This window comes from Hyla sarda, chromosome 10 (genome assembly GCF_029499605.1).
Source record: "Hyla sarda isolate aHylSar1 chromosome 10, aHylSar1.hap1, whole genome shotgun sequence".
In the NCBI taxonomy this organism is placed as follows: Eukaryota; Metazoa; Chordata; class Amphibia; order Anura; family Hylidae; genus Hyla; species Hyla sarda.
In genome coordinates this window covers 29,605,667-29,627,943 of record NC_079198.1, presented here as the reverse complement: position 1 = coordinate 29,627,943, position 22,277 = coordinate 29,605,667, and the positions used below count along the sequence as shown (strand labels likewise).

General features: G+C 43.6%; 1 protein-coding gene across 3 annotated transcripts in view; it reads left to right on the top strand.

Moving 5' to 3' along the window:
- Window positions 1-22,277, top strand: part of ALDH16A1 (aldehyde dehydrogenase 16 family member A1) — a 120,775-nt gene that overhangs the window by 17,837 nt on the left and 80,661 nt on the right. For all 3 annotated transcript variants that reach the window (XM_056544378.1, XM_056544380.1, XM_056544379.1), the window contains one exon: window positions 8,150-8,276. In XM_056544378.1, the coding sequence (XP_056400353.1) occupies window positions 8,150-8,276 (127 nt within the window). The remainder of the gene's footprint in view (window positions 1-8,149; window positions 8,277-22,277) is intronic.

Below are 22,277 nucleotides of genomic sequence, written 5' to 3'. Positions count from 1 at the left end.
ATTCTGTTGGGAGAACATAGCCTTAGGCACAGTCGGGCATAATGTCCTTGAATCGAAATGGGGGAGATTGATGACAACCTGTGTAGAGGAGGAGGGGTGCAGTGACCAGAGCAACCAATCGGATTGCTTTTTAAATTTTTCGCAGGTCTCAAATTTAAAAACATTTAAAGAAGGAATTGGATTGGTTGCCATGGACCAATGCTTCCAGAATTATCCAGAGACTAAATTGCACCGTGCGCATGGTGTAAATTCATATGCTTTCTCCGAATCAGCTGCGAAAGTGAAATTGGAACACCAAAGTGTAGAAAAACAAAACAAAAAAAAATAGCATCAGACACCTACAAGGATAACAAAAATGATTTCAAAAATTTGGGATCATTGAGATTTAACTGTATTATTTTAGAATTTTATATATTATTAGATAACTAGCAAACAACAAGAGGTGCAGTGCACTCACCGCTCGGTCCGTGATCAGCTGCTAACAAAGCCGGTCCAGGGTAGCGGGATCACGTGGTGTTCCACGGAGAACTCTGAGGCGATGCCGACATTTCGCGCATACAGACGCGCTTCGTCCGAACACCGCGTGATCCCGCTACCCTGGACTGGCTTTGTTAGCAGCTGATCACGGACCGAGCGGTGAGTGCACTGCACCTCTTGTTGTTTGCTAGTTATATGATACTTGACCTTCGTATGTGCACCCCGCAGGTCCTGCCTGCACTCGTCCTAGGAGTCCTCCTTTGTGTATCCCGGCGGATAGTCAGGTCAGGACAGCGCATTATAGGTGTGCCTTCCCTCTTTTCTGTATTTTGCTTTTTGACTTTTCATATTATTAGAAAAGATTACCCTTCAGATTCAAGCTAAAATGTCATTTGAAATGTAAACAACACTGTATTGCATGGTACATCCCTAAAAATTTATAAAAGGCTTCCTAATAACTATGTAGATTGGATTTGCGCCTGGTCTGACATGGTCTGACATTTCGGCGTATTTTCCGTTGACGAGACTTTTTTGAACCTTTCCAATAAAAGTCTCAGTTGATAAATTCCTGACCTCTGCATTTTATCCTCTATTGTAGACCACTATACTATTTCTGCAGAGAAGGGCACTAAAGCAAAAGTCTCAACTAAGAAGACTGAGACTTTCTGAGAGACAAATATAGACCGTCCAACCAGTCTAAACAGTTTGATAAATCTCCCCCATAAAATCTAGAACCTGAAGAAAAGTAGCTTTTTGTTAGTTCTAACGAAGGACAATAACAGAAAAGCATTGCCCTATATGTCCTTCAGGTCAAGCACAAACATCTCCTGTATCTCAGCTGGGGTTAAAGGGGATGCTTTATTAACAGGACACCTATCTATACGTGCTACTAGTGCATGCAACATCATAGAGTGGATCCCATACTCAGGACCCTCCTTTTATGAGCCAGCTCTAGCTCAGAGGGTCTCTGGATATTCATGTATCACATATATTTACCATGTAGTACCGTATCACTGTTGTACTGGCCACCAGAGAGAAATGTATAGTTTACAGCGTTTTCTTGCAGCTGTTTGTAAGGGGTCTCTGGATCCGTGCCTGCCGAGATCCTCTGATCGTATCCTGATGACTTCTCTGATGTGACGGCCCCTTCACTGCAGTCTTCAGAAGTGTTATTCTTCATATCAGCTAGTTACATTATTAAGTTCCTTAGTGTTGAATAAGTTCAAGCTTCACGTGCGGCTGGTCTACTGTAATGTCAGAGGTGTAAATACCCCTCAGACCCTTAAAGATGGAATTAGACAAGGCCTGAAACAAGCAGTACATAATTGAAAACCCCTACTATGTGTCTGAAATAAAGCATTCTGCACAAAGGAACAGGCTGAGATTTATGAACAGCAGTATGGACGACTGGTTTCACATTATAGGAAGTGAATGGATGCAATTGCTTCAACACATACTAGTCCTGGAGAAGAAAGTGTGAATGTGGCCTCCAGGAACTAACAAGCTGCTCAATGCACAAAATAACTAATTGCAACACTCCAAGTGACCACTAGATGTCACCAAATACTGTATTATCTCTATACATCAAAAGATTGTAAGTAATACTGGTGTTGGAAATGGACTAGATGCTGATCTGGGCGCCAGGGAGGAAAAGTCTTTATGCCCCAATGCCAGGATGCTGGAGTAAGGATTCAGAAGGTGTGTTTTGTAAACGTTTTCCTGGTTTATTAGAATAAAAATGACAAAATGTTTCACGAAGGGTCCCTCGCTTCATCAGGTCATGATAACAAACAAGAGATCATTGCTTTTATACATAAGCCTGTTTTAAAAAGTGCGGGAGAAAGAAACGTCATGATGACGTAATTGGATGGCAGGAAGTGATGTGCCGGAATGAGCATCACATTTTGTTACATAATAAAATTTGACAGTTAGATTACAAATGAATAAAGATAAAAGAACATTATAAAAATAATTGTAAACAATTTCGTTATGAGATAATAATGATTTTCGCACCTCATATTGTGTTCTTGTGCACAGCAGTCCGGGAGCGCGTGTGTGTTTACTGCACGTATTTCTGAGTCCACTTTAGAAAGGTACTTTTTTATATTCTTGTAAGGGGGTGTGTAAGTTTACAGTTACAGTTCCTGAGTAGTCTCTGTGCACCGACCCTGCTGTGTTCCACACACGGAATGTGTAGGAGTACCGATGTTCATCCATTTCTGTAGGGCTGAAAGCGGATTGGCTGTGATGTGTTTATGCAAAACACGTGGGTGAAAGGTGGTTGGTCAGGAGGCTTTGTTTACTGATACAGCGTCTCAAGGTGATGGCTGCTAATCTTACGGGATCTTAGTTGTGGATTTATATGAAAGTTTGCGTGGAGGCTGTGAGAAGTCCCAAGGTATTTTGAGCAGAAGTACTGATACAGTAGTAAGGGCATACATTTAAATGATGCATGCATATTAGAACAGGATGATCATAGCATTTTGTCTGAATGGTCTATAGTTATGAGCTATATGTACACTGCTCAAAAAAATAAAGGGGACACTTAAACAACACAATGTAACTCCAAGTCAATCACACTTCTGTGAAATCCCACTGTCCACTCAGGAAGCAACACTGATTGACAATCAATTTCACATGCTGCTGTGCAAATGGAACACACAACAGGTGGAAATTATAGGCACTTAGCAAGACACACCCAATAAAGGAGTGGTTCTGTAGGTGGTGACCACAGACCACTTTTCAGTTCGTATGCTTCCTGGCTGATGTTTTGGTCACTTTTGAATGCTGGCAGTGCTTTCACTCTAGTGGTAGCATGAGTCTACAACCATCACAAGTGGCTCAGGAAGTGTAGCTCATCCAGGATGGCACATCAATGCGAGCTGTGGCAAGAAGGTTTGCTGTGTCTGTCAGCATAGTGTCCAGAGCATGGAGGCGCTACCAGGAGACAGGCCAGTACATCAGGATACATGGAGGAGGCCGTAGGAGGGCAACAACCCAGCAGCAGGACTGCTATCTCCGCCTTTGTGCAAGAAGGAGCAGGAGGAGCCCTGCCAGAGCCCTGCAAAGTGACCTCCAGCAGGCCACAAATGTGCATGTGTCCACTCAAACGGTCAGAAACAGAATCCATGAGGGTGGTATGAGAGCCCTGACGTTCACATTTGGGGGTTGTGCTTACAGCCCAACAACGTGCAGGACATTTGGCATTTGCCAGAGAACAACAAGATTGGCAAATTCGCCACTGGCGCCCTGTGCTCTTCACAGATGAAAGCAGGTTCACACTGAGCACATGTGACAGACGTGACAGAGTCTGGAGATGCCGTGGAGAACGTTCTGCTGCCTGCAACATCCTCCAGCGTGACCGGTTTGGCGGTGGGTCAGTAATGGTGTAAGGTGGCATTTCTTTGGGTGGCTGCACAGCCCTCCATGTGCTTGCCAGAGGTAGCCTGACTGCCATTATGTACCGAGATGAGTTATCTTAGTGTTCCCTTTATTTATTTGAGCAGTGTATAAATAGACCATAGAGGTGTCATATGTTATAATGCCACATTGATTGTATGATAAAGGGTCCATGCTGATATAACATGGTGACAAAGCAATGCTTATAATAGGGCATGGTGTCTCACAATGGTCCTGTGTTTAAGTGTTGGGCATGGGGTGATGATTATGCCCAAAGTTGGATATTATGTCATAATGAGGCGAAATTACCAAAGTGAGTATTCAGGATCTTCGTGAGTGTCTACCGGATAAGTTCAGTGGCTTCATTTATACCTCTTGGGGTTAAAGTGCCAAGTCGGAATATCCAGTACATCTCTCGCGTCACTAGTCCTTCAGATCTGTTTGTGGTTTTCTCCTCAATCTGGTCTAATTTGTATATCCATATTGGATCCTTCATTCCAGCATGTTTCTCCTGACAGTGGGGAGAAGCACTGTGTAAAAGATACCCCTTTTTCATGTTTGCCCTGTGGTTCTTCAGCCTATAGTGCAACTCTTGGGTTGTGCGGCCAACATATTGTTGCCCACAGCAACATTCAACCACATAAATCACATATCTCTAACAGCAATCCATAGGGTGTTTTATGGTGAAAACTTCTCCTGAGGTGTTGCTGATGTGGGTTTTTATGTCTGCTTTGATGGTCTTGCAGCAAAGACAGTGTTTCCTGTTGCACTTGTATACACCATTTTCTTGCCTTTAACCAGTCATTTCTTTTTTCTTTTTTTGTTGTGCTGTTTTAGTTGGCTAGGTGCTAGGAGGGATTTGAGGGTGGGGGCTCTTCTGAAGGTCAAATTTGGACCAGAGGCCAATGCTTTTTAAGGATTGCCTTGATGTGGCTTTGTGCATAATTGTAGGTGGTAACAAAGTTCAACCGTGAAGGTCCATTGGCTGATCTAGAGTAAGAACATTGTCGAAAGCTTTCTCAGCATCCAAGATGAGTATGTTCATGACCGCCGAGCGGGACTTCACGAATCCCACCTGGTGGTCACCAACAAGAGACGGCAGAAACCTTGCCCTGCGATCAGCCAGGATCTTGGATAGTAATTTCACATCCTGGATAATCAGAGAAATTGGGCGATAGGAACCCTGTTCTAAGGGGTTCTTGCCTGGCTTAGGGAGTACCTTAATATAAGCCAGTTTCGCTGCCAAAGAGTACCCCAGTACGTAATATTTCATTAAAATAAGCCACCAAGGGGGGTGATACCTGATCCACTAAAGGTTTGTAAAATTCCCCCAGATAGCCGTCTGGTCCCGGTGCTTTCCCAGTCGCCAGGGGGTGAATGCCAGCCGCCACTTCCTCCAGTGTAACATCTGCATTGAGTTCCTGACTCTACTCATCGGACAAAGATGGTAAGGTCAGCTTCTCCAGAAATTTCACCCCTTCATCAGTTGAGGTAGGGGGAGTAAATTAAAGATCAGTGTAATAGGAGCCCAAGACATTGTTAATGGAGTGAGGGTTGTGCGTTATATGCCCCGTCGAATCATGCAATGTTAGAAATTGCGCTGGCGCGTAAGACCACTTCGCTATACGCGCAAGCAAGCATCCCGCCTTATTGCCCTGTCTAAATAAATCTGGCTCAAAATGGGACCTGTAGATCCTCTCTTTCCTATTTAGCCAGAGTTCATACGCAGATTTCGCTTCCTGACATTTGAGTTTATGATCCGTTGTGGGAGAGTCAAGGAAGCGCAAGTAAGCCTCCGCCAAAACTGTGCTTGCCAATTCATGACCCTCTAGGGTTTTCCGTTTAACTGTGGCACTATAAGACCTAATCTTACCCCGGAGCACGACCTTCGCAGTCTCCCTGTAAAGAGAAGGATTATCGACATGAGCTGCGTTTTCCGCCTGGAATTCCAGCCACCACCACCTGAAAAAATAGTCCTCCTTCGTTAGATATGACAGGAACTGCCATAAGAAATCAGTGCCCCTGAGACATGTTGGCAGGAGCTCCAAAACCAGCGCCGCATGGTCCGAAATGACCATATCCTGTATGTCCATCGTCCCTAAGCGAGACCACAAACCGTGATCGTGTAAAAGTGCGTGTACTCACGACCGTCAGGGTGTAAATGTCGCTGAGAGGCTAGCAGCCCCGTGTGCGTCAAAAGGGGGGGGGGGGGAACCCTGTCACTCGGGCAAGGAGAGATAAATGAAATGACCTAGCGTCTCCTGTCCAGTAGCGGGTCAACCACGGTATTCAGGTCCCCTCCCAGGATAGTAAGCGGGCCACTAGAGCCATTAACAGTGTCTGCTAGGGAAGCAAAGAAGGAAGAGTTATCACCATTAGGAGCATAAACATTGTCTATATGAAAAGTGTCACCATTAAGAACCAGTTGTTAATGTGAAAAGCACCCCTCAGCATCTCTATCATGTGAGAGAACACTATGCGGGAATGATTTCAATGTTAGTACTCCAGATTTGCCCTCCACTGCTGGGCTGCCCAGTACCTTAGTCTGCCCAGGTTAGTCTTTTAACTCTTTAACGACCACGGACGTATATTTGCGATTTGCGCCCATGGCTGGCTCCCGCGATATAACGCGCGGTCACGTGGTCTGGTCCCAGCATATATCTGAAGCCGGGACCCGGGGCTAATGGTGCGCGGCAGTGATCGCGGTGCCACGCACTATTAGTCCTTTAGACGTGGCTTTCAAAGTTGAACGCCGCGTCTAAAACTAAAGTAAAACCTTCCCGGCTGATCGGGGCAACCGCAGTGTCCTGCTGCGGTGTCCCTATCAGCTAGGACGCGGGCGGATGGTCACTCGCCTTCCTCTGGCGTGTCCGACCGGCGATTGATTGCTCCAAGCCTGAGATTCAGGCTTGAGCAATCGACCGCCGACAGCACTGATCAATGCAAAGCTATGGCTTTGCAGTGAACAGTGCTAGCAATCAGTGTATGCAATGTTATAGCCCCTGAGGAATGTCCCCACGTAGGACCTGGGGGTGAGGAGAGCCGTGGGCACCTCCCAGCTAGCACTGCAGAGCTGGGGAAGATAGCGGCACCTGCAGGGAGGCAGTGCGGAACCGCTGGAGTAACGCAGCTGCCGCTGGCTGTGTGTTGAAGTCTGCAGACCTCCTGTGCTCCCCTGGTGCCCCGGCACTTCCGGCTGTGCGGTGTGCAGGTGAAGGTCACCTCTATCTGTCGGTACGGCGCCGTAGTCGAAAACACTGTTTTAAGGGATGTTGCATCTGGACTACGCCATTCCTATAACAGAGGCCCCTCTGACAAGCAGATGTCACCACTTGGGGGCAGCAGCACATTCCTCATGCATTAGACGTTAGACTTTTTTGCCTTTATTGATTCCTGAACCTATAAAAAGAATCAATGTTACCATCTCCAGAAGCCATCTTTAAAGTAATCGGGAAGATTCTGAGAAATGTAACATCCTGTGAATACCACCCGCTGCCTGTGTAAGGATTAGGGCAGCTGCAGGGCTTATTCCAAGGTTAATCTGTGAGCAGCTGTAGTGTAGAAGATGTAGGACATGACAACGGCGAGGTGAAATCCTGGCCACACAGACGTGCCACTATAATGCATGTCTGATACATGTCTGGGCTTTATACAATGCATTTCGGAAAGTATTCAGACCCTTTCTTTTGTTTATTGACAACTAAAGTCCCTCTCCTGTTCTGTATGCTGAAGCTCTTCCTGTTCAGATTGTGTAATAGCACTATCTCACCGTAATATTCATGTATGAGAGTGGATTTCCATTGCAGCAAAGCCAGAATGAGCATATTGTTTGTAAATGGAGTAAGAGGGGGATTCGGTTGGCACACCTTATTATAATCTATTTACTATGTTGCATGGTGAAGGTGTGTGTGTGTGTGTGTGTGTATATATATATATATATATATATATATATATATATATATATAATATATAATTTATATCCCTTTATATATCATAAAATATAGCAGCTGATCACTGTACAGTCAGTCTGTGCTAGTGATCTTGGGGGAAATTCATCAAATCCTGTCCTGAGGAAAAGTTGCTGAGTTTCCCATAGCAGCCAATCAGATTGCTTCTTTCATTTTTCAGAGGCCTTTTCAAAAGTGATATTAAGGGATCTGATTGGTTGCTATGGGCAACTCAGCAACTTTTCCTCTGGACAGGTTTTGATAAATCTCCCTCCTAGTGTCTGCAACTTGGCTTATTAAGTAATGTCTTGTCTTGGTTTCCTTAGGAGAGGTTCTGGCCACCACTATCCAAGGGAATGAGGAGGATGTGGATCTGGCAGTCAGCACGGCCCAGAAAGCCTTTGAGAGTTGGAGCAAACTTCCCTGCCATGTTCGGGCTCGCTACCTGTACAGGTGAGCATCAAAGAGGGTCCGATACAGGAGGGTAAACAGGGATGTGGAAATCCTATTGCCTGATGCCCGGGACATGCAGTTGTGGGTGCCGGGCAGGTGAATCTCTCTAACATTTAGCCCTGCTTCGGGCAAGCAGGGACGGACTGACAACCGAGCAACGCTCAGGGTGTATGGAGCGGGCTCCTGACTCGAGCCCGCTCCATTAATGTCAGTAGCTGGGGGCCACTGCTAATAGCGGATATGCAGCGATTGGTGATCTACTGTAGACGTAGCCGGGGGGCTTACCTCTGTTTCCCTAGGTACCATGGCTCTGTCATTGACAGCAACTCGGTTTACGCCAGAATTGGAAAAAAACCCGACTAACTCTCCATTTTACTAAGAAAACCCCCAAAAAGGGGCGCTGCCACCAGAAAGGGGGCGTGACCCTGACATTTTCACAAAAAAACAACATATTTACTAAGGTTTCCACAGAAAATGTGGTGGATTTGAGCTGAGGAAAACCCGAAAGATCAGAGCATGTGTTAAAAAAAAAAACTGCTTGAAAACCCGCAGGTAATCTCTTAGCATGTAATAAGCCAGTTTTGTGCATGAAATCTGCATTTTAGGCACTATACGAGTACGAACATGAAATCTGCAGTAAGTAATATACATGTGAATGTACCCTAATACAGTCAGCTGCCTGCTGTAATGGCCGCGATCAGAGAGAACTTCAACCCTGTTCATTTAACCCCTTAGATTCCATTGTTAATGATAATCACAGGGTGCTGATAGGCTGCCTCGGTAACTGAGAGCCTACAAGCCCCCATGTCTGCTTACACTAACAGAAGTATTACTGTGTTTGATGTAAGCAATCAAACAATAGCCAAGTCCAAAAAATGGAAAGTTACAAAAAAAATTCAATAGAGGTTTGAGAAAAGAAAATCAAAGTAATAAATAGTTGATGCATCCCAAATGATTTGATATGATAAAAAATATTGCATTACTTATCCCATGACATGGCAAACCATAGCGATGCCCTGTATAACTGTTTTTTAGGAATGAAAGGTGATTACAAAGTTGTAAATACCACAAAATGGTACCAATGAAAATTAGAGTGTTTGTTTTAAATTAGCAAAACATAATAAAACCATTAGAGCCCAGCACAATTCGACCCCTTTACCAGTTAGGCCCTCCCTCCTGGTTAACTCCTCTACCCCCTGATTGACAGTCACTATGCGATATTGTAATCACAGCCGAGGGGAACGTCCAGTGGGCTACAAAGCTTAATTTGCATATCTTTCTAAATTGTAATATCTCATCGCTAGAGGGTCAATTAACTAATGAGATATGTATGGATTCAGGGTTACATATTTCATAAGGTTGAAAAAAGACAAACTTCTATTAACTTCCACCGGTCTCTATTGTGTCCTTACTGTGTTGATCAAGAGGAGGGCAAAAAAACCTTATGAGGCTGATGGAAATTGCCCCATACCAGGGAAAAATTATTTCCCGACTCCAGTATGGCATCAGAATTAATCCCTGGTTTAGCATTCTGTCCCTATAAATCTAGTATCCATAACCTGTAATGTTAGTACTCTCCAGAAATGTGTCCAGGCCTCTTTTGAACTCCATAGTCTTTCATTTTGAGTTCCATAGTCTCTCTGCTCTTACAGTGAAGAACCCTCATCTGTGCTGGAGTAGAAACCTTCTTTTCTTTAGACATAGAGGATGCCCCCTTGTTATAGATACAGTCCTGGGTATAAATAGATCATGTGTGAGATATCTGTACTGCCCCCTGAAATTTTTATACATAGTTGTTAAGTCACCCCGAAGTCTTTCTCTTTTTTTTTTTTTTTTTTTTTTTTTTACTCCTCTAAACTTAATAACCCTAATTCTGATAATCTTTCTGGGTACTGTAGTCCTCCCATTCCCCTTATTACTCTCGTTGCCATCTTTGAACCCTTTCCAGCTATATCTTTCTTGTACACTGGTGACTAGTACTGTACACAGTATTCTATATTTGGTCTGACTAGTGATTTGTACAGCGGTATAATTATTTCCTTGTCAAGGGCATCTATGCCCTATTGATGCACCCCATGATTTTTTTTTTTTTGCCTTTTCAGCAGCTGCCTGACACAGGTAAATTTACTGTTGACTAAAACCCTTAAGTCCTTTCCCATTACAGTCGTCCATGTCAGTGTTTTCCCAAATAATACATATTATTATGTACATAACCTTTTTGCCACTTCTCAGCCCAAATCTCCAACCTATCTAGATCCATTTGTAACTGTGCACTGTCCTCTATTGTGTTATCTACTATATACATTGCACTTTTGTCTATTGTGTTATCTACTATATATGATGATACTAAGCTCTGTAAAGTGGAGACACAATAGAGGCCAGTGCACTGTATATTGTAGATAACACAGTAAACAGTGCACTGTCCTCTATTGTTTTTCCACTTTACAGAGCTTAATGTCATCGTCAAAGATGAATACTTTACTAAATAATCCCTCTACAAGGTCATTAATAGAAACACAGAATGTGTCGACAGATGAGAGCCATTTGGCCTATCTAGTCTGCCCTATATTCTGAATACTATCAATAGTCCTTGTCCTTTATATGAAGAATAGCCTTATGCCTATCCCATGCATGCTTAAACTTCAACTCTTTTTAATAATATTAAAATGAAACTTCCTCCAACTTGGCGACGAGATTGAGAGGCGATGGACACACCAACTGTGCCGTATGGGCAATACCAGGGGCCAGTGGGCAATTACAGCGGCATTAGGTCTGACTCACAGCCTGTTCCCAGTTCACTCCACTGTGACTCCACTGTGACATGGAGCGGCTGCAGGCACCTACACCACTACCCTGATTCATAGTTACACTTGGTGGAGTGTAATTTTATGTGGTAAGAGCCACTTTTATCACACCAATTCCTGTGTCAACGTTATCACACTACAGTGCGCTGTCTGTGTCCTGTTTTAATATATTAAAAGGAATAGGGCCAAATCTGACCCCTGTGGTCCCCACTAGTAACAGCTACCCAGTCTGAGTATGTATCATTAATAACCATCCTGTGTTTCCTATCACTGAGCCAGTAACTTACCCACTTGCACACATTCTCCCCCAGCCCAATCCTTCTCATTTTATGCACCAACCTTTTATGTGGCACCGTATTAAATGCTTTGAAGAAATGATGTATGACATCCAGTGATTTTCCCCCTGGTCCAGTCTGGAGCTCACCTCCTCATAAAAGCTGATCAGGTTAGTTTGAGAGGACAGATCCCTCATAAACCCATGCTGATATGGCTTAATTCACATATTTTCATTGAGATACTCCAAAATAGCATCTCTTGTAAAATCCTCAAACAATTTAAATACAACAGAGGTTAACCTAATAGGCCCATAATTTCTGTGGTCACTTTTTGGCCCCTTTTTAAATTTTGGCAACACATTTTCTATTCACCAGTCCTAGGAAAAAGACTCTGCCACTTTCGAGTCTTTTATTATTAAAAATAGGGATCTGTCTATCACATTACTTAAAGGGGTTATCCACCATACGGTTATTTTAGTACGTACCTGCCAGACAGTATTGGACATGCTTAGGAAGGATGCTTATCTTTGAGCTTAATGGATATGTTGTGAGATTACCATAACACTGTGGCTATATTTTTGTTTACTGGCTATTTCCTGTTGGAGTTGCCTCTCTCCAACTACAAGTCCCATAATTCCTTGTTTGTAAGTGTGAGGTCACTTTTCTCCCTCCCACACATTTAACACACCGATGCTGCCTTCACTGCAATAAACCATTGTTTTCTAACCAGGGTGCCTCCAGCTGTTGCAAAACTAAAATTCCCTGTAGAATGATCCCCAGCCCCCCTCCTCCCCACTCAGTGGTTGCTCCACCCATTGAAGCAGGACAAGCTCCCTGTCATCACCTGACTAATGATGTAATGTCTCGGGTTGCACTACAACCTGGGAAAACCTGAGACTACACTCATTTTGTATGCTGGTAAAAATAAGCTTTGGGGCAAAGACTACATAAAAATTGTGAGACCACCAAGAAACACAGTTACAGACACTTTAAAGGAAATCTGTCACCAGTGTTACCTGCACTAACCTGTTGGTACCGACAGATGCAGGTGACACTGATGACAATTGTTCTCGCCTTGTCTCGTTCCATGGCGGGGATCTCCGGTAATCTTGTCCGTTAAGCTTCAGCCCGGCTTGGGGGACGGGACGGAGCTTAGTGATGTAACCGCTGCTGTTCTCTAGCAGTGGGACCCAGCAGGGAGCAGTAGCAGTGATGTCACTAAGCTCCGCCCATGCCCCAGGTCGGGTGCCGGGAGTTGGAGCTAGCGACCAAGATTACTGGAGATCCCCGCCACGGAACGGGACAAGGTGAGTACCGTTGTCATCAGAGTCATCAGTACCGACAGGTTAGTGCAGGTGACACTGGTGACATATTTCCTTTATTATGAACTACACTAACTTTAGAGCCACTGTAGCATAGTCAAATAAAAAAAAATCTGGAATACCTCTTTACCCCATTAGAATGCTACACGTGAATGCCATCTGGACCCTGTGATTTGTCTATTTATTTTTTATTTTTTTATAGGCGGCACTGTATTTCTTCCTGGGTGTACTAGTTTACCTTATCACCCTGTAGTTTACCTGCCATTTTTCTCTATGAACAAAAGTGTGTTTAATATATTCGCTTTTTCTTCATCCCTGTCTATAATTATACCCAGGACTAACACTTACATGTTTAACCTTTTTACTATTTATGTACAGTGGGGTAAAAAAGTATTTAGTCAGCCACCAATTGTGCAAGTTCTCCCACTTAAAAAGATGAGAGAGGCCTGTAATTTTTATCATAGGTATACCTCAACTATAAGATCCATGAAACTATGAGATCCATAAAATCACATGGTCTGATTTTTAAAGAACTTATTTTCAAATTATGGTGGAAAATTATTATTTGGTCACCTACAAACAAGCAAGATTTCTGGCTCTCACAGACCTGTAACTTCTTCCTTAAGAGTCTACTCTGTCCTCCACTCGTTACCTGTATTAATGGCACCTGTTTGAACTTGTAATCAGCATAAAAGACAACTGTCCACAACCTCAAACAGTCACACTCCAAACTCTACTATGACCAAGACCAAAGAGCTGTCAAAGGACACCAGAAACAAAATTGTAGACCTGCACCAGGCTGGGAAGACTGAATCTGCAATAGGCAAGCAGCTTGGTGTGAAGAAATAAACTGTGGGAGCAATTATTAGAAAATGGAAGACATACAAGACCACTGATAATCGATCCATGCAAGATCTCACCCTGTGGTCTTAAAATGATCACAATTATGGTGAACAAAAATCCAAGAACCACACGGAGAGGCTAGTGAATGACCTGCAGAGAGCTGGGACCAAAGTAACAAAGGCTACCATTAGTAACGCACTTCTTCACACCAAGCTGCTTGCCAAATCATGCAGTGCCAGACGTATTACCCCGCTAAAGCCAGTACATGTCTGGGCCCGTCTGAAGTCTGCTAGAGGGCATTTGGATGATCCAGAAGAGGATTGGGAGAATGTCATATGGTCAGATGAAATCAAAGTAGAACTTTTTGGTAAAACCTCAACTCGTCATGTTTCGGGGAGAAAGAATGCCATACCTACTGTGAAGCATGGGGGTGGAAACATCAAGCTTTGGGGCTGTTTTTCAGCAAAGGGACCATGACAACTAATCCTTGTAAAGGAAAGAATGAATGGGGCCATGTATCATGAGATTTTGAGTGAAAACCTCCTTCCATCAGCAAGGGCATTGAAGATGAAACATGGCTGGGTCTTTCAGCATGACAATGATCCCAAACACATCACCCGGACAACGAAGGATTGGCTTCATAAGAAGCATTTCAAGGTCCTGGAGTGGCCTAGTCAGTCTCCAGATCTCAACCCCATAGAAAACCTTTGGAGGGAGTTGAAAGTATGTGTTGTCCAGCAACAGCCCCAAAACATCACTGCTCTAGAGGAGATCTTCATGGAGGAATGGGACAAAATACCAGCAACAGTGTGTGAAAACCTTGTGAAGACTTACAGAAAGCGTTTGACCTCTGTCATTGTCAACAAAGGGTATATAACAGTATTGAGATGAACTTTGGTTATTGACCAAATACTTATTTTCCACCATAATTAGCAAATAAATTCTTTAAAAATCAGACAATGTGATTTTATAGATTTTTTTTTCTTCTCATTATCTCTGTGAGTTGAGGTATACCTATGGTGAAAATGACAGGCCTCTCATCTTTTTAACCTCTCAAGGACTTAGGGCGTACCTGTACGCACTAAGCCCGGTCCCGGTGTGAAAAACGGGGTCACGCCGTGACCCCGCATCACACCGGGTCAGTCCCGGTTGCGAACAATAGCCGGGATCCTGGGCTAACAGCGTGTGGCACCAATCGTTGTGCCGTGTGCTGTTAACCCTTCAGATGAGGCGGTCAACTTTGTCTGAAAATGAAAGTAAATGGTTCCCGGCAGCTCAGTCGGGCTGATCGGGACATCGCGATAAATTCGCGATGTTCCGATCAGCTGGGACGCAGGCGGAGGTCTCCTTACCTCTCTCCGCACCATCCGATCGGGTATTGATTGCTCCAAGCCTGAGCTACAGGCTTGAGCAATCGAGCCCCTATCTGACTGATCTCTTCAAAGCTATGGCTTTGCAGGGATCTGCATAGGAGATCAGTGTGTGCAGTGCTATAGCTCCCTATGGGAGCTATAACACTGCAAAATAAAAAGTGGAAAAAAAAAAGTTAACAAAGGTCATTTAACCCCTTCCCTATTAAAAGTTTGAATCACCCCCCTTTTCCCATAAAAAAAACTGTGAAAATAAAAATAAACGTGTGGTATCGCCGCGTGCGAAAATGTCCGAACTATAAAAATATATCATTAATTAAATTGCACGGTCAATGGCGTGCGTGCAAAAAAATTCCAAAATAGTGCATTTTTGTTCACTTTTTATATAATGACAAAATGAATAAAAAGCGATCAAAAAGTCTGATCAATACAAAAATGGTACCGATAAAAATTTCAGAACACGGCGCAAAAAATGAGCCCTCATACCGGCCCGTACGCGGAAAAATAAAAAAGTTATAGAGGTTAGAAGATGAGAATTTTTAACATATAAATTTTCCTGCATGTAGTTATGATTTTTTTTCCCGAAGTACAACAATATCCAATCTATATAAGTAGGGTATCATTTAAACCGTATGGACCTACAGAATAAAGATAAGGTGTTATTTTTACCGAAAAATGCACTGCGTAGAAACTGAAGCCCCCAAAAGTTACAAAATGATTTTTTTTCTTCAATTTTGTCGCACAATGATTTTTTTTTTCCGTTTCGCTGTGGATTTTTTGGTAAAATGACTGTCACTGCAAAGTAGAATAGGTGGCGCAAAAAATAAGCATTTCATATGGATTTTTAGGTGCAAAATTGAAAGCGTTATGATTTTTAGAAGGTGATGAGGAAAAAATGAAAATGCAAAAACAGAAAAAAAGTCCTTAAGGGGTTAAGTGGGAGAACTTGCACAATTAGTGGCTGACTAAATAATTTTTTGCCCCACTGTAGTTGAAGAACATTTTGCGGTTTGATTTACTCTCTTTGGCAGTGTGACTTGCCGTTTCCACTTTTACTTCTCTACTGCCTTCCTGTTTTGGTAGTTTAAATGTTTTTGTATTTTTTTTTCCATTTATTCCCCCTTTACATCTTAATTTATTTACCTTGATTTTCTTCTGTTCCTGACCGTTTTATTCCCATTGGCCCTGTACCTCTTATAGAGAATTTAAGATAGATAACTCTTTTTAACCTCCTAAGGACGTATGGCTTACCTGTATGCCCTGCGACTGCTCCCGTGCTATAACGCGGGGTCGCGCTCTGACCCCGCATCATAGTGGGGTCGGTCCCGGCACCTAGAAACTTCAGGGACCCTTGGCTAATACCGGACATAACTGATCGCGTTGATGCTGGTATTAATCCCTTAGTCATGGCAATCAAAGTTGATTGCTGCATCTAAAATGAAAGAAAATGCTTTCTGGCAGCTCAGTCAGGCTGAGCAGGATCACCGCGGTAAAACTGCAGTGTCCCGATCAGCCGAGAGAACACAAGGAGGGTCCCTACCTTCCTCCTAGTTGTCCGATTGGCAACCTATTGCTCCATGCCTGAGATCCAGGCTGGGGCAATGGAGTGCCAGTAACCCTGATAAATGCTATGATATGGCATATCATTGATCAGTGTCTACAATCAAAAGATTTCATGTTTTAGTCCCCTTTCCCTAATAAAAGTTTGAATCACCCCCCCCCCCCTTTTCCCATAAAAAAAAAAAAATGTGAACAAAAATAAACATGAAACATATGTGGTATCTCCGTGTGCGTAAATCTCAGCACTATAAAAATCTAATGTTAATTAAATCAGGGGCGTACTCGTTAAAAAAAAAATTCCAAAGTCCAAAATTGCGTATATTTGGACACATTGTATACCATAAAACTATAAAAAGCTGTCAAAAAGTCAAAACAAAAATGGTACCGATGAAAACTTCAGATCACGGCGCAAAAGAATTAGCCCTCATACCGCCCTGTATGCGGAAAAATAAGATGCTTTATAGGGATCAGGAGAGGACATTTTTAAACGTACTAATTTTCCTGCAAACAGTTATCATTTTCACCAGAAGTAAAACAAAGTCAAACCTATACAAGTAGGGTATCATTTTAATCGTTTGGACCTACAGAATAAAGACAAGGTGTGATTTTACTGAAAAATGCACTGTGTTCAAACAGGTTCCCCCAAAAGTTACAAAATGGCAGTTTTTTTCAATTTTGTCTTACAAATACCATATTTATCGGGGTATACCACGCACCGGCCTATAACACGCACCCTCATTTTACCAAGGATATTTGGGTAAAAAAAGTTTTTTACCCAAATATCCATGGTAAAATGAGGGTGCGTGTGTGCGCGTGTATACCCCGATACACCCCCAGGAAAGGTAGGGGGAGAGAGGCCGTCGCTGCCCGCTTCTCTCTCCCTGCCTTTCCTGGGGTCTAGAGCCCTGCTGCCGGCCCTTCTCTCCCCCTGGCTATTGGCGCCGCTGCCCGTTCTGTCCCCTTGACTATCGGTGCCGGCACCCCATTGCTGGCGCCGATAGCCAGGGGGAGAGGAGCGGCGCCGACAGCCAGGGGGAGAGAAGGGGCAGCGGCACCCATTGCCGGCGCCGCTGCCCCGTTGCCTCCCCCCATCCCCGGTGGCATAATTACCTGTTGCCGAGGTCGGGTCCGCGCTGCTGCAGGCCTCCGGCGTGCGTCCCCTGCATCGTTGCTATGCGCTGCGCGGCGCATGACGTCAGTGCGCCGCGCCGTGCAGCGCATAGCAACGACGCAGGGGACGCACGCCGGAGGCCTGCAGCAGTGCGGACCAGACCTCGGCAACAGGTAATTATGCCACCGGGGATGCGGGGAGGCAACGAGGCAGCGGCGCCGGCAATGGGTGCCGCTGCCCCTTCTCTCCCCCTGGCTGTCGGCGCCGCTTCTCTCCCCCTGGCTATCGGTGCCGGCACCGATAGTCAGGGGGACAGAACGGGCAGCGGCGCCGATAGCCAGGGGGAGAGAAGGGCCGGCAGCAGGGCTCTAGACCCCAGGAAAGGCAGGGGGAGAGAAGCGGGCAGCAACGGCCTCTCTCCCCCTGCCTTTCCTGGGGGTGTAAAAAATTTTAGCCTAAAAAGTGTGTGTTATACGCCGATAAATACGGTATTTATTCTTTTTGGTTTCGTCGTAGATTTTTTTGGTAAAATTACTGATGTCATTACAAAGTACAATTGGTGGTGCAAAAAATAAGCCATCATATGGGTCTGTAGGTGCAAAATTGAGAGATATGATTTTTAAAAGGTGAGGAGGAAAAACAAATGTCTTTAAGGGGTTAAAGGGGTAGTCCAGTGGGAGACATATATTTTTTAAAGAAACTAGTGCCAAAAAGTTATACAGATTTGTAAATGACTTCTATATAAGAATCTTAATCCGTCTAGTACTTATCAGTTGCTGTATACTACAGAGGAAGTTCTTTTCTTTTTGAATTTATTTTCTGTCTGTCCACAGTGCTCTCTGCTGACACCTCTGTCCATGTCAGGAACTGTCCAGAGTAGGAGCAAATCTCCACAGCAAACCTATCCTGCTCTGGACAGTTCCTAAAATGTACAGAGGTGTCAGCAAAGAGCATTATACCATGTATATTATACTGTGTATATTTAACCCCTTAAGGATCAGGCCCATTTTGGCCTTAAAGGGGTACTCCGGTGGAAAACTTTTTTTTTCTTCTGTTAATCAACTGGTGCAAATCCCCATAGCAAACCTCTCCTGCTCCGGACACTTCCTGACATGGACAGAGGTGTCAGCAGAGAGCACTGTGGACAGACAGAAAAGAAATACACAACTTCCTAATAAGTACTGGAAGGATTAAGATTTTTATATAGAAGTGATTTACAAATCTGTTTAACTTTCTGGCACCAGTTGGAGTACCCCTTTACATTTTAAATTTACTGTCCGTACTCTTGTTTTTGAGGACATTATTCCAAAGGCTTCTCTGAGCTGACCAACCTTTGCCTTCATAGTAGGGCTGCAGCTGACGATTATTTGAATAATCAATTAGTTGTCGATAGTTTCATCTCTTAACTGCTTAATAGGAAAAAATACCAAAATGACAGTAATTTTTTCAAGGGTTTAACAGATTTTACTTGAAAAATGATGTACACTGGCCATATTGAAATAGTTTCTAGGATGTGTTGTGACCAAAAAGCAGTAATTTTGGCATTTTTATTTTTTAACATTTGCTGCTGTTCAGGACCACTAACATTTTATTTTAGTTTAGACAGTTACCCATGCGGCAATATCAAATATGTAATTTTTTTTAATTTTATTCCCCCCCCCCCCCCCCCCCCCCCGCTTTTTTGTATATAATAGGAAAAGGGGGCTCATTTTTATTAGGGGAGGGACTTATTTTAATTTTTATAAAACTAGTCTGTACACTCCAACTAAACACATTGGGGTATGTGCAGACTGTGCATAGCATTGCATCCTAGTGTCTGCAGTACAGACTCCTATTTATATTGTATTGTTTGTATGGTTGGGTATTTTATTTTATTATTATTTTTTTTTAATGTTAACACCATTGACAATACGAGATATATAATGTTATATTTTAATAGTTGGGACAATTATGCATGTGCCAATACCAAATACATTTATTTTTATTATGTTAACATGTTTTTTTTGTATGGAAGATGGGGGTGATGTGAATTTTTTTTTTTTTATATGGAAAGGGTTAATGTGTGTTTTCTGGACTTTTATTAAACTTTCTTTTTTCTTTTTTTTAACACTTTATTAGTCCCTTAGGGGACATTTAGGAGGAATCATTAGATTCCTCAAAGTGATCAATGCAGTTCTATTAAACTCAATTGATCTGTGCTCATTTGGTTGAGCCTGCTCAGGCAGGCTCAATGATCAGATCCACAGCAGCCAGTAATGAGAGGTAAGCCCTCCGGCTACCTCCACAGTGGATGGCATAAATGTATGCCATGAGCTCCTCCTCCTCCCTGTATGGCAGGTTTATTGTCAGTGATTGACTTTTCTATTGTAAAAAGCAAATTATGAGGAAAATACCGTACTTTTAATAGCTTATTTTATGAACTACACAATAAGTTTTTTTTTTTTTTGTTTTCTTTTTCATTTGATAGAACATACTCAGATATTTTGAATATTTCTCTCCACAATATGAATGTTGCAGTCTTATGTGCATTCTGTTGTATTCTGTAATTCCTTGTGGGAAAGTAAAAATCTAAAGATGACTTCTGTAACATGAATTTTCATGCTAAATAATATAAATTTAAGGCTGTGTTCACATGAAAGTGTTAGATCGATTGGGGGGCATAGACACTGCAGCTCCATTTAAAGGGGTTGTCTTGTGAAAACTACACTGCTCAAAAAAATAAAGGGAACACTTAAACAACACAATGTAACTCCAAGTCAATGACACTTCTGTGAAATCACACTGTCCACTCAGGAAGCAACATTGATTGATTGACAATCAATTTCACATGCTGTTGTGCAAATGGAACAGACAACAGGTGGAAATTATAGGCAATTAGCAAGACATCCCCAATAAAGGAGTGGTTCTGCAGGTGGTGACCACAGACCACTTCTCAGTTCCTATGCCTCCTGGCTGATGTTTTGGTCACTTTTGATTTCTGGCTGTGCTTTCACTCTAGTGGTAGCATGAGATGGCGTCTACAACCCACACAAGTGGCTCAGGTAGTGCAGCTCATCCAGGATTGCACATCAATGCGAGCTGTGGCAAGAAGGTTTGCTGTGTCTGTCAGCGTAGTGTCCAGAGCATGGAGGCGCTACCAGGAGACAGACCAGTATATCAGGAGACATGGAGGAGGCCATAGGAGGGCAACAACCCAGCAGCAGGACCGCAACCTCTGCCTTTGGGCAAGGAGGAGCACTACCTGAGCCCTGCAAAATGCCCTCCAGCAGGCCACAAATGTGCATGTGTCCACTCAAACGGTCAGAAACAGACTCCATGAGGGTGGTATGAAGACCTGACGTCCACAGGTGGGGGTTGTGCATACAGCCCAACACCGTGCAGGACATTTGGCATTTGCCAGAGAACACCAAGATTGGCAAATTTGCCACTAGCGCCTTCACAGATGAAAGCAGGTTCACACTGAGCACATGTGACAGACGTGACAGAGTTTGGAGACTCAGTGGAGAACCTTCTGCTACCTGCAACATCCTCCAGCATGACCGGTTTGGCGGTGGGTCAGTAATGGTGTGGGGTGGCATTTCTTTGGGGGGCCGTACAGCCCTCCATCTGCTTGCCAGAGGTAGCCAGACTGCCATTAGGTACCGAGATGAGATCCTCAGACCCCTTGTGAGACCATATACTGGTGCGGTTGGTCCTAGTGCTAGACCTCATGTGGCTAGAGTGTGTCAGCAGTTCCTGCAAGAGAAAGGCATTGATGCTATGGACTGGCCCGCCCGTTCCCCAGACCTGAATCCGATTGAGCACATCTGGGACATCATGTCTCGCTCCATCCACCAACACTACGTTGCACCACAGACTGTCCAGGAGTTGGCGCATGCTTTAGTCCAGGTCTTGGAGGACATCCCTCAGGAAACTGCCACCTCATCAGGAGCATGCCCAGGCATTGTAGGGAGGCCATACGGGCACGTGGAGGCCACACACACTACTGAGCCTCATTTTGACTTTTTTAAGGACATTACATAAAGTTGGATCAGCCTGTAGTGTGGTTTGATTTTGAGTGTGACTCCATATCCGGACCTCCGTGGGTTCATAAATTTGATTTCCATTGATAATTTTTGTGTGATTATGTTGTCAGCACATTCAACTATGTAAAGACAAAAGTATTTCATACGATTATTTCATTCATGCAGATCCTGGATGTTTTATCTTAGTGTTCCCTCTATTTTTTGAGTAGTTCACTTATTCCCTTTCTACGAGATAGGGGATAACTGCCTGATCATGGGGGTCCATCCACTGGGAACCATCCAACCATGGATAGGAAATAAGTTGTTTTTTACTTTACAGCCCCATTAACGCTATGGGCTGGACAAAGATTGCCAGGTACAGCTTTTGGGTATCTTCATCCAGCCAATAGAGTTTATTGAAACAACACTGGTGTTTACTTGGAAAACCCCCTTAAAGAGTACCAGTCATGATCTTGTTAAATTGTATAATCCTCCCAGTTCACTGCCTCCTTCATGATAAACCACCCCCTGTCTTTATTTTGATTATTTTTTAGTTCTTTACCTTGATATTGCTCTGTATTGTCTGCTCAGTCTGTCAGATTCGCTGACTGGGAAGGGGCATTCCCCAGCAGGCGTGACATCATCTGAAGCCATAAAGGAGAGAACGTCCTCCCTCACTCTGCTTCACACAGCCCATAGCAGTTAATTGTGT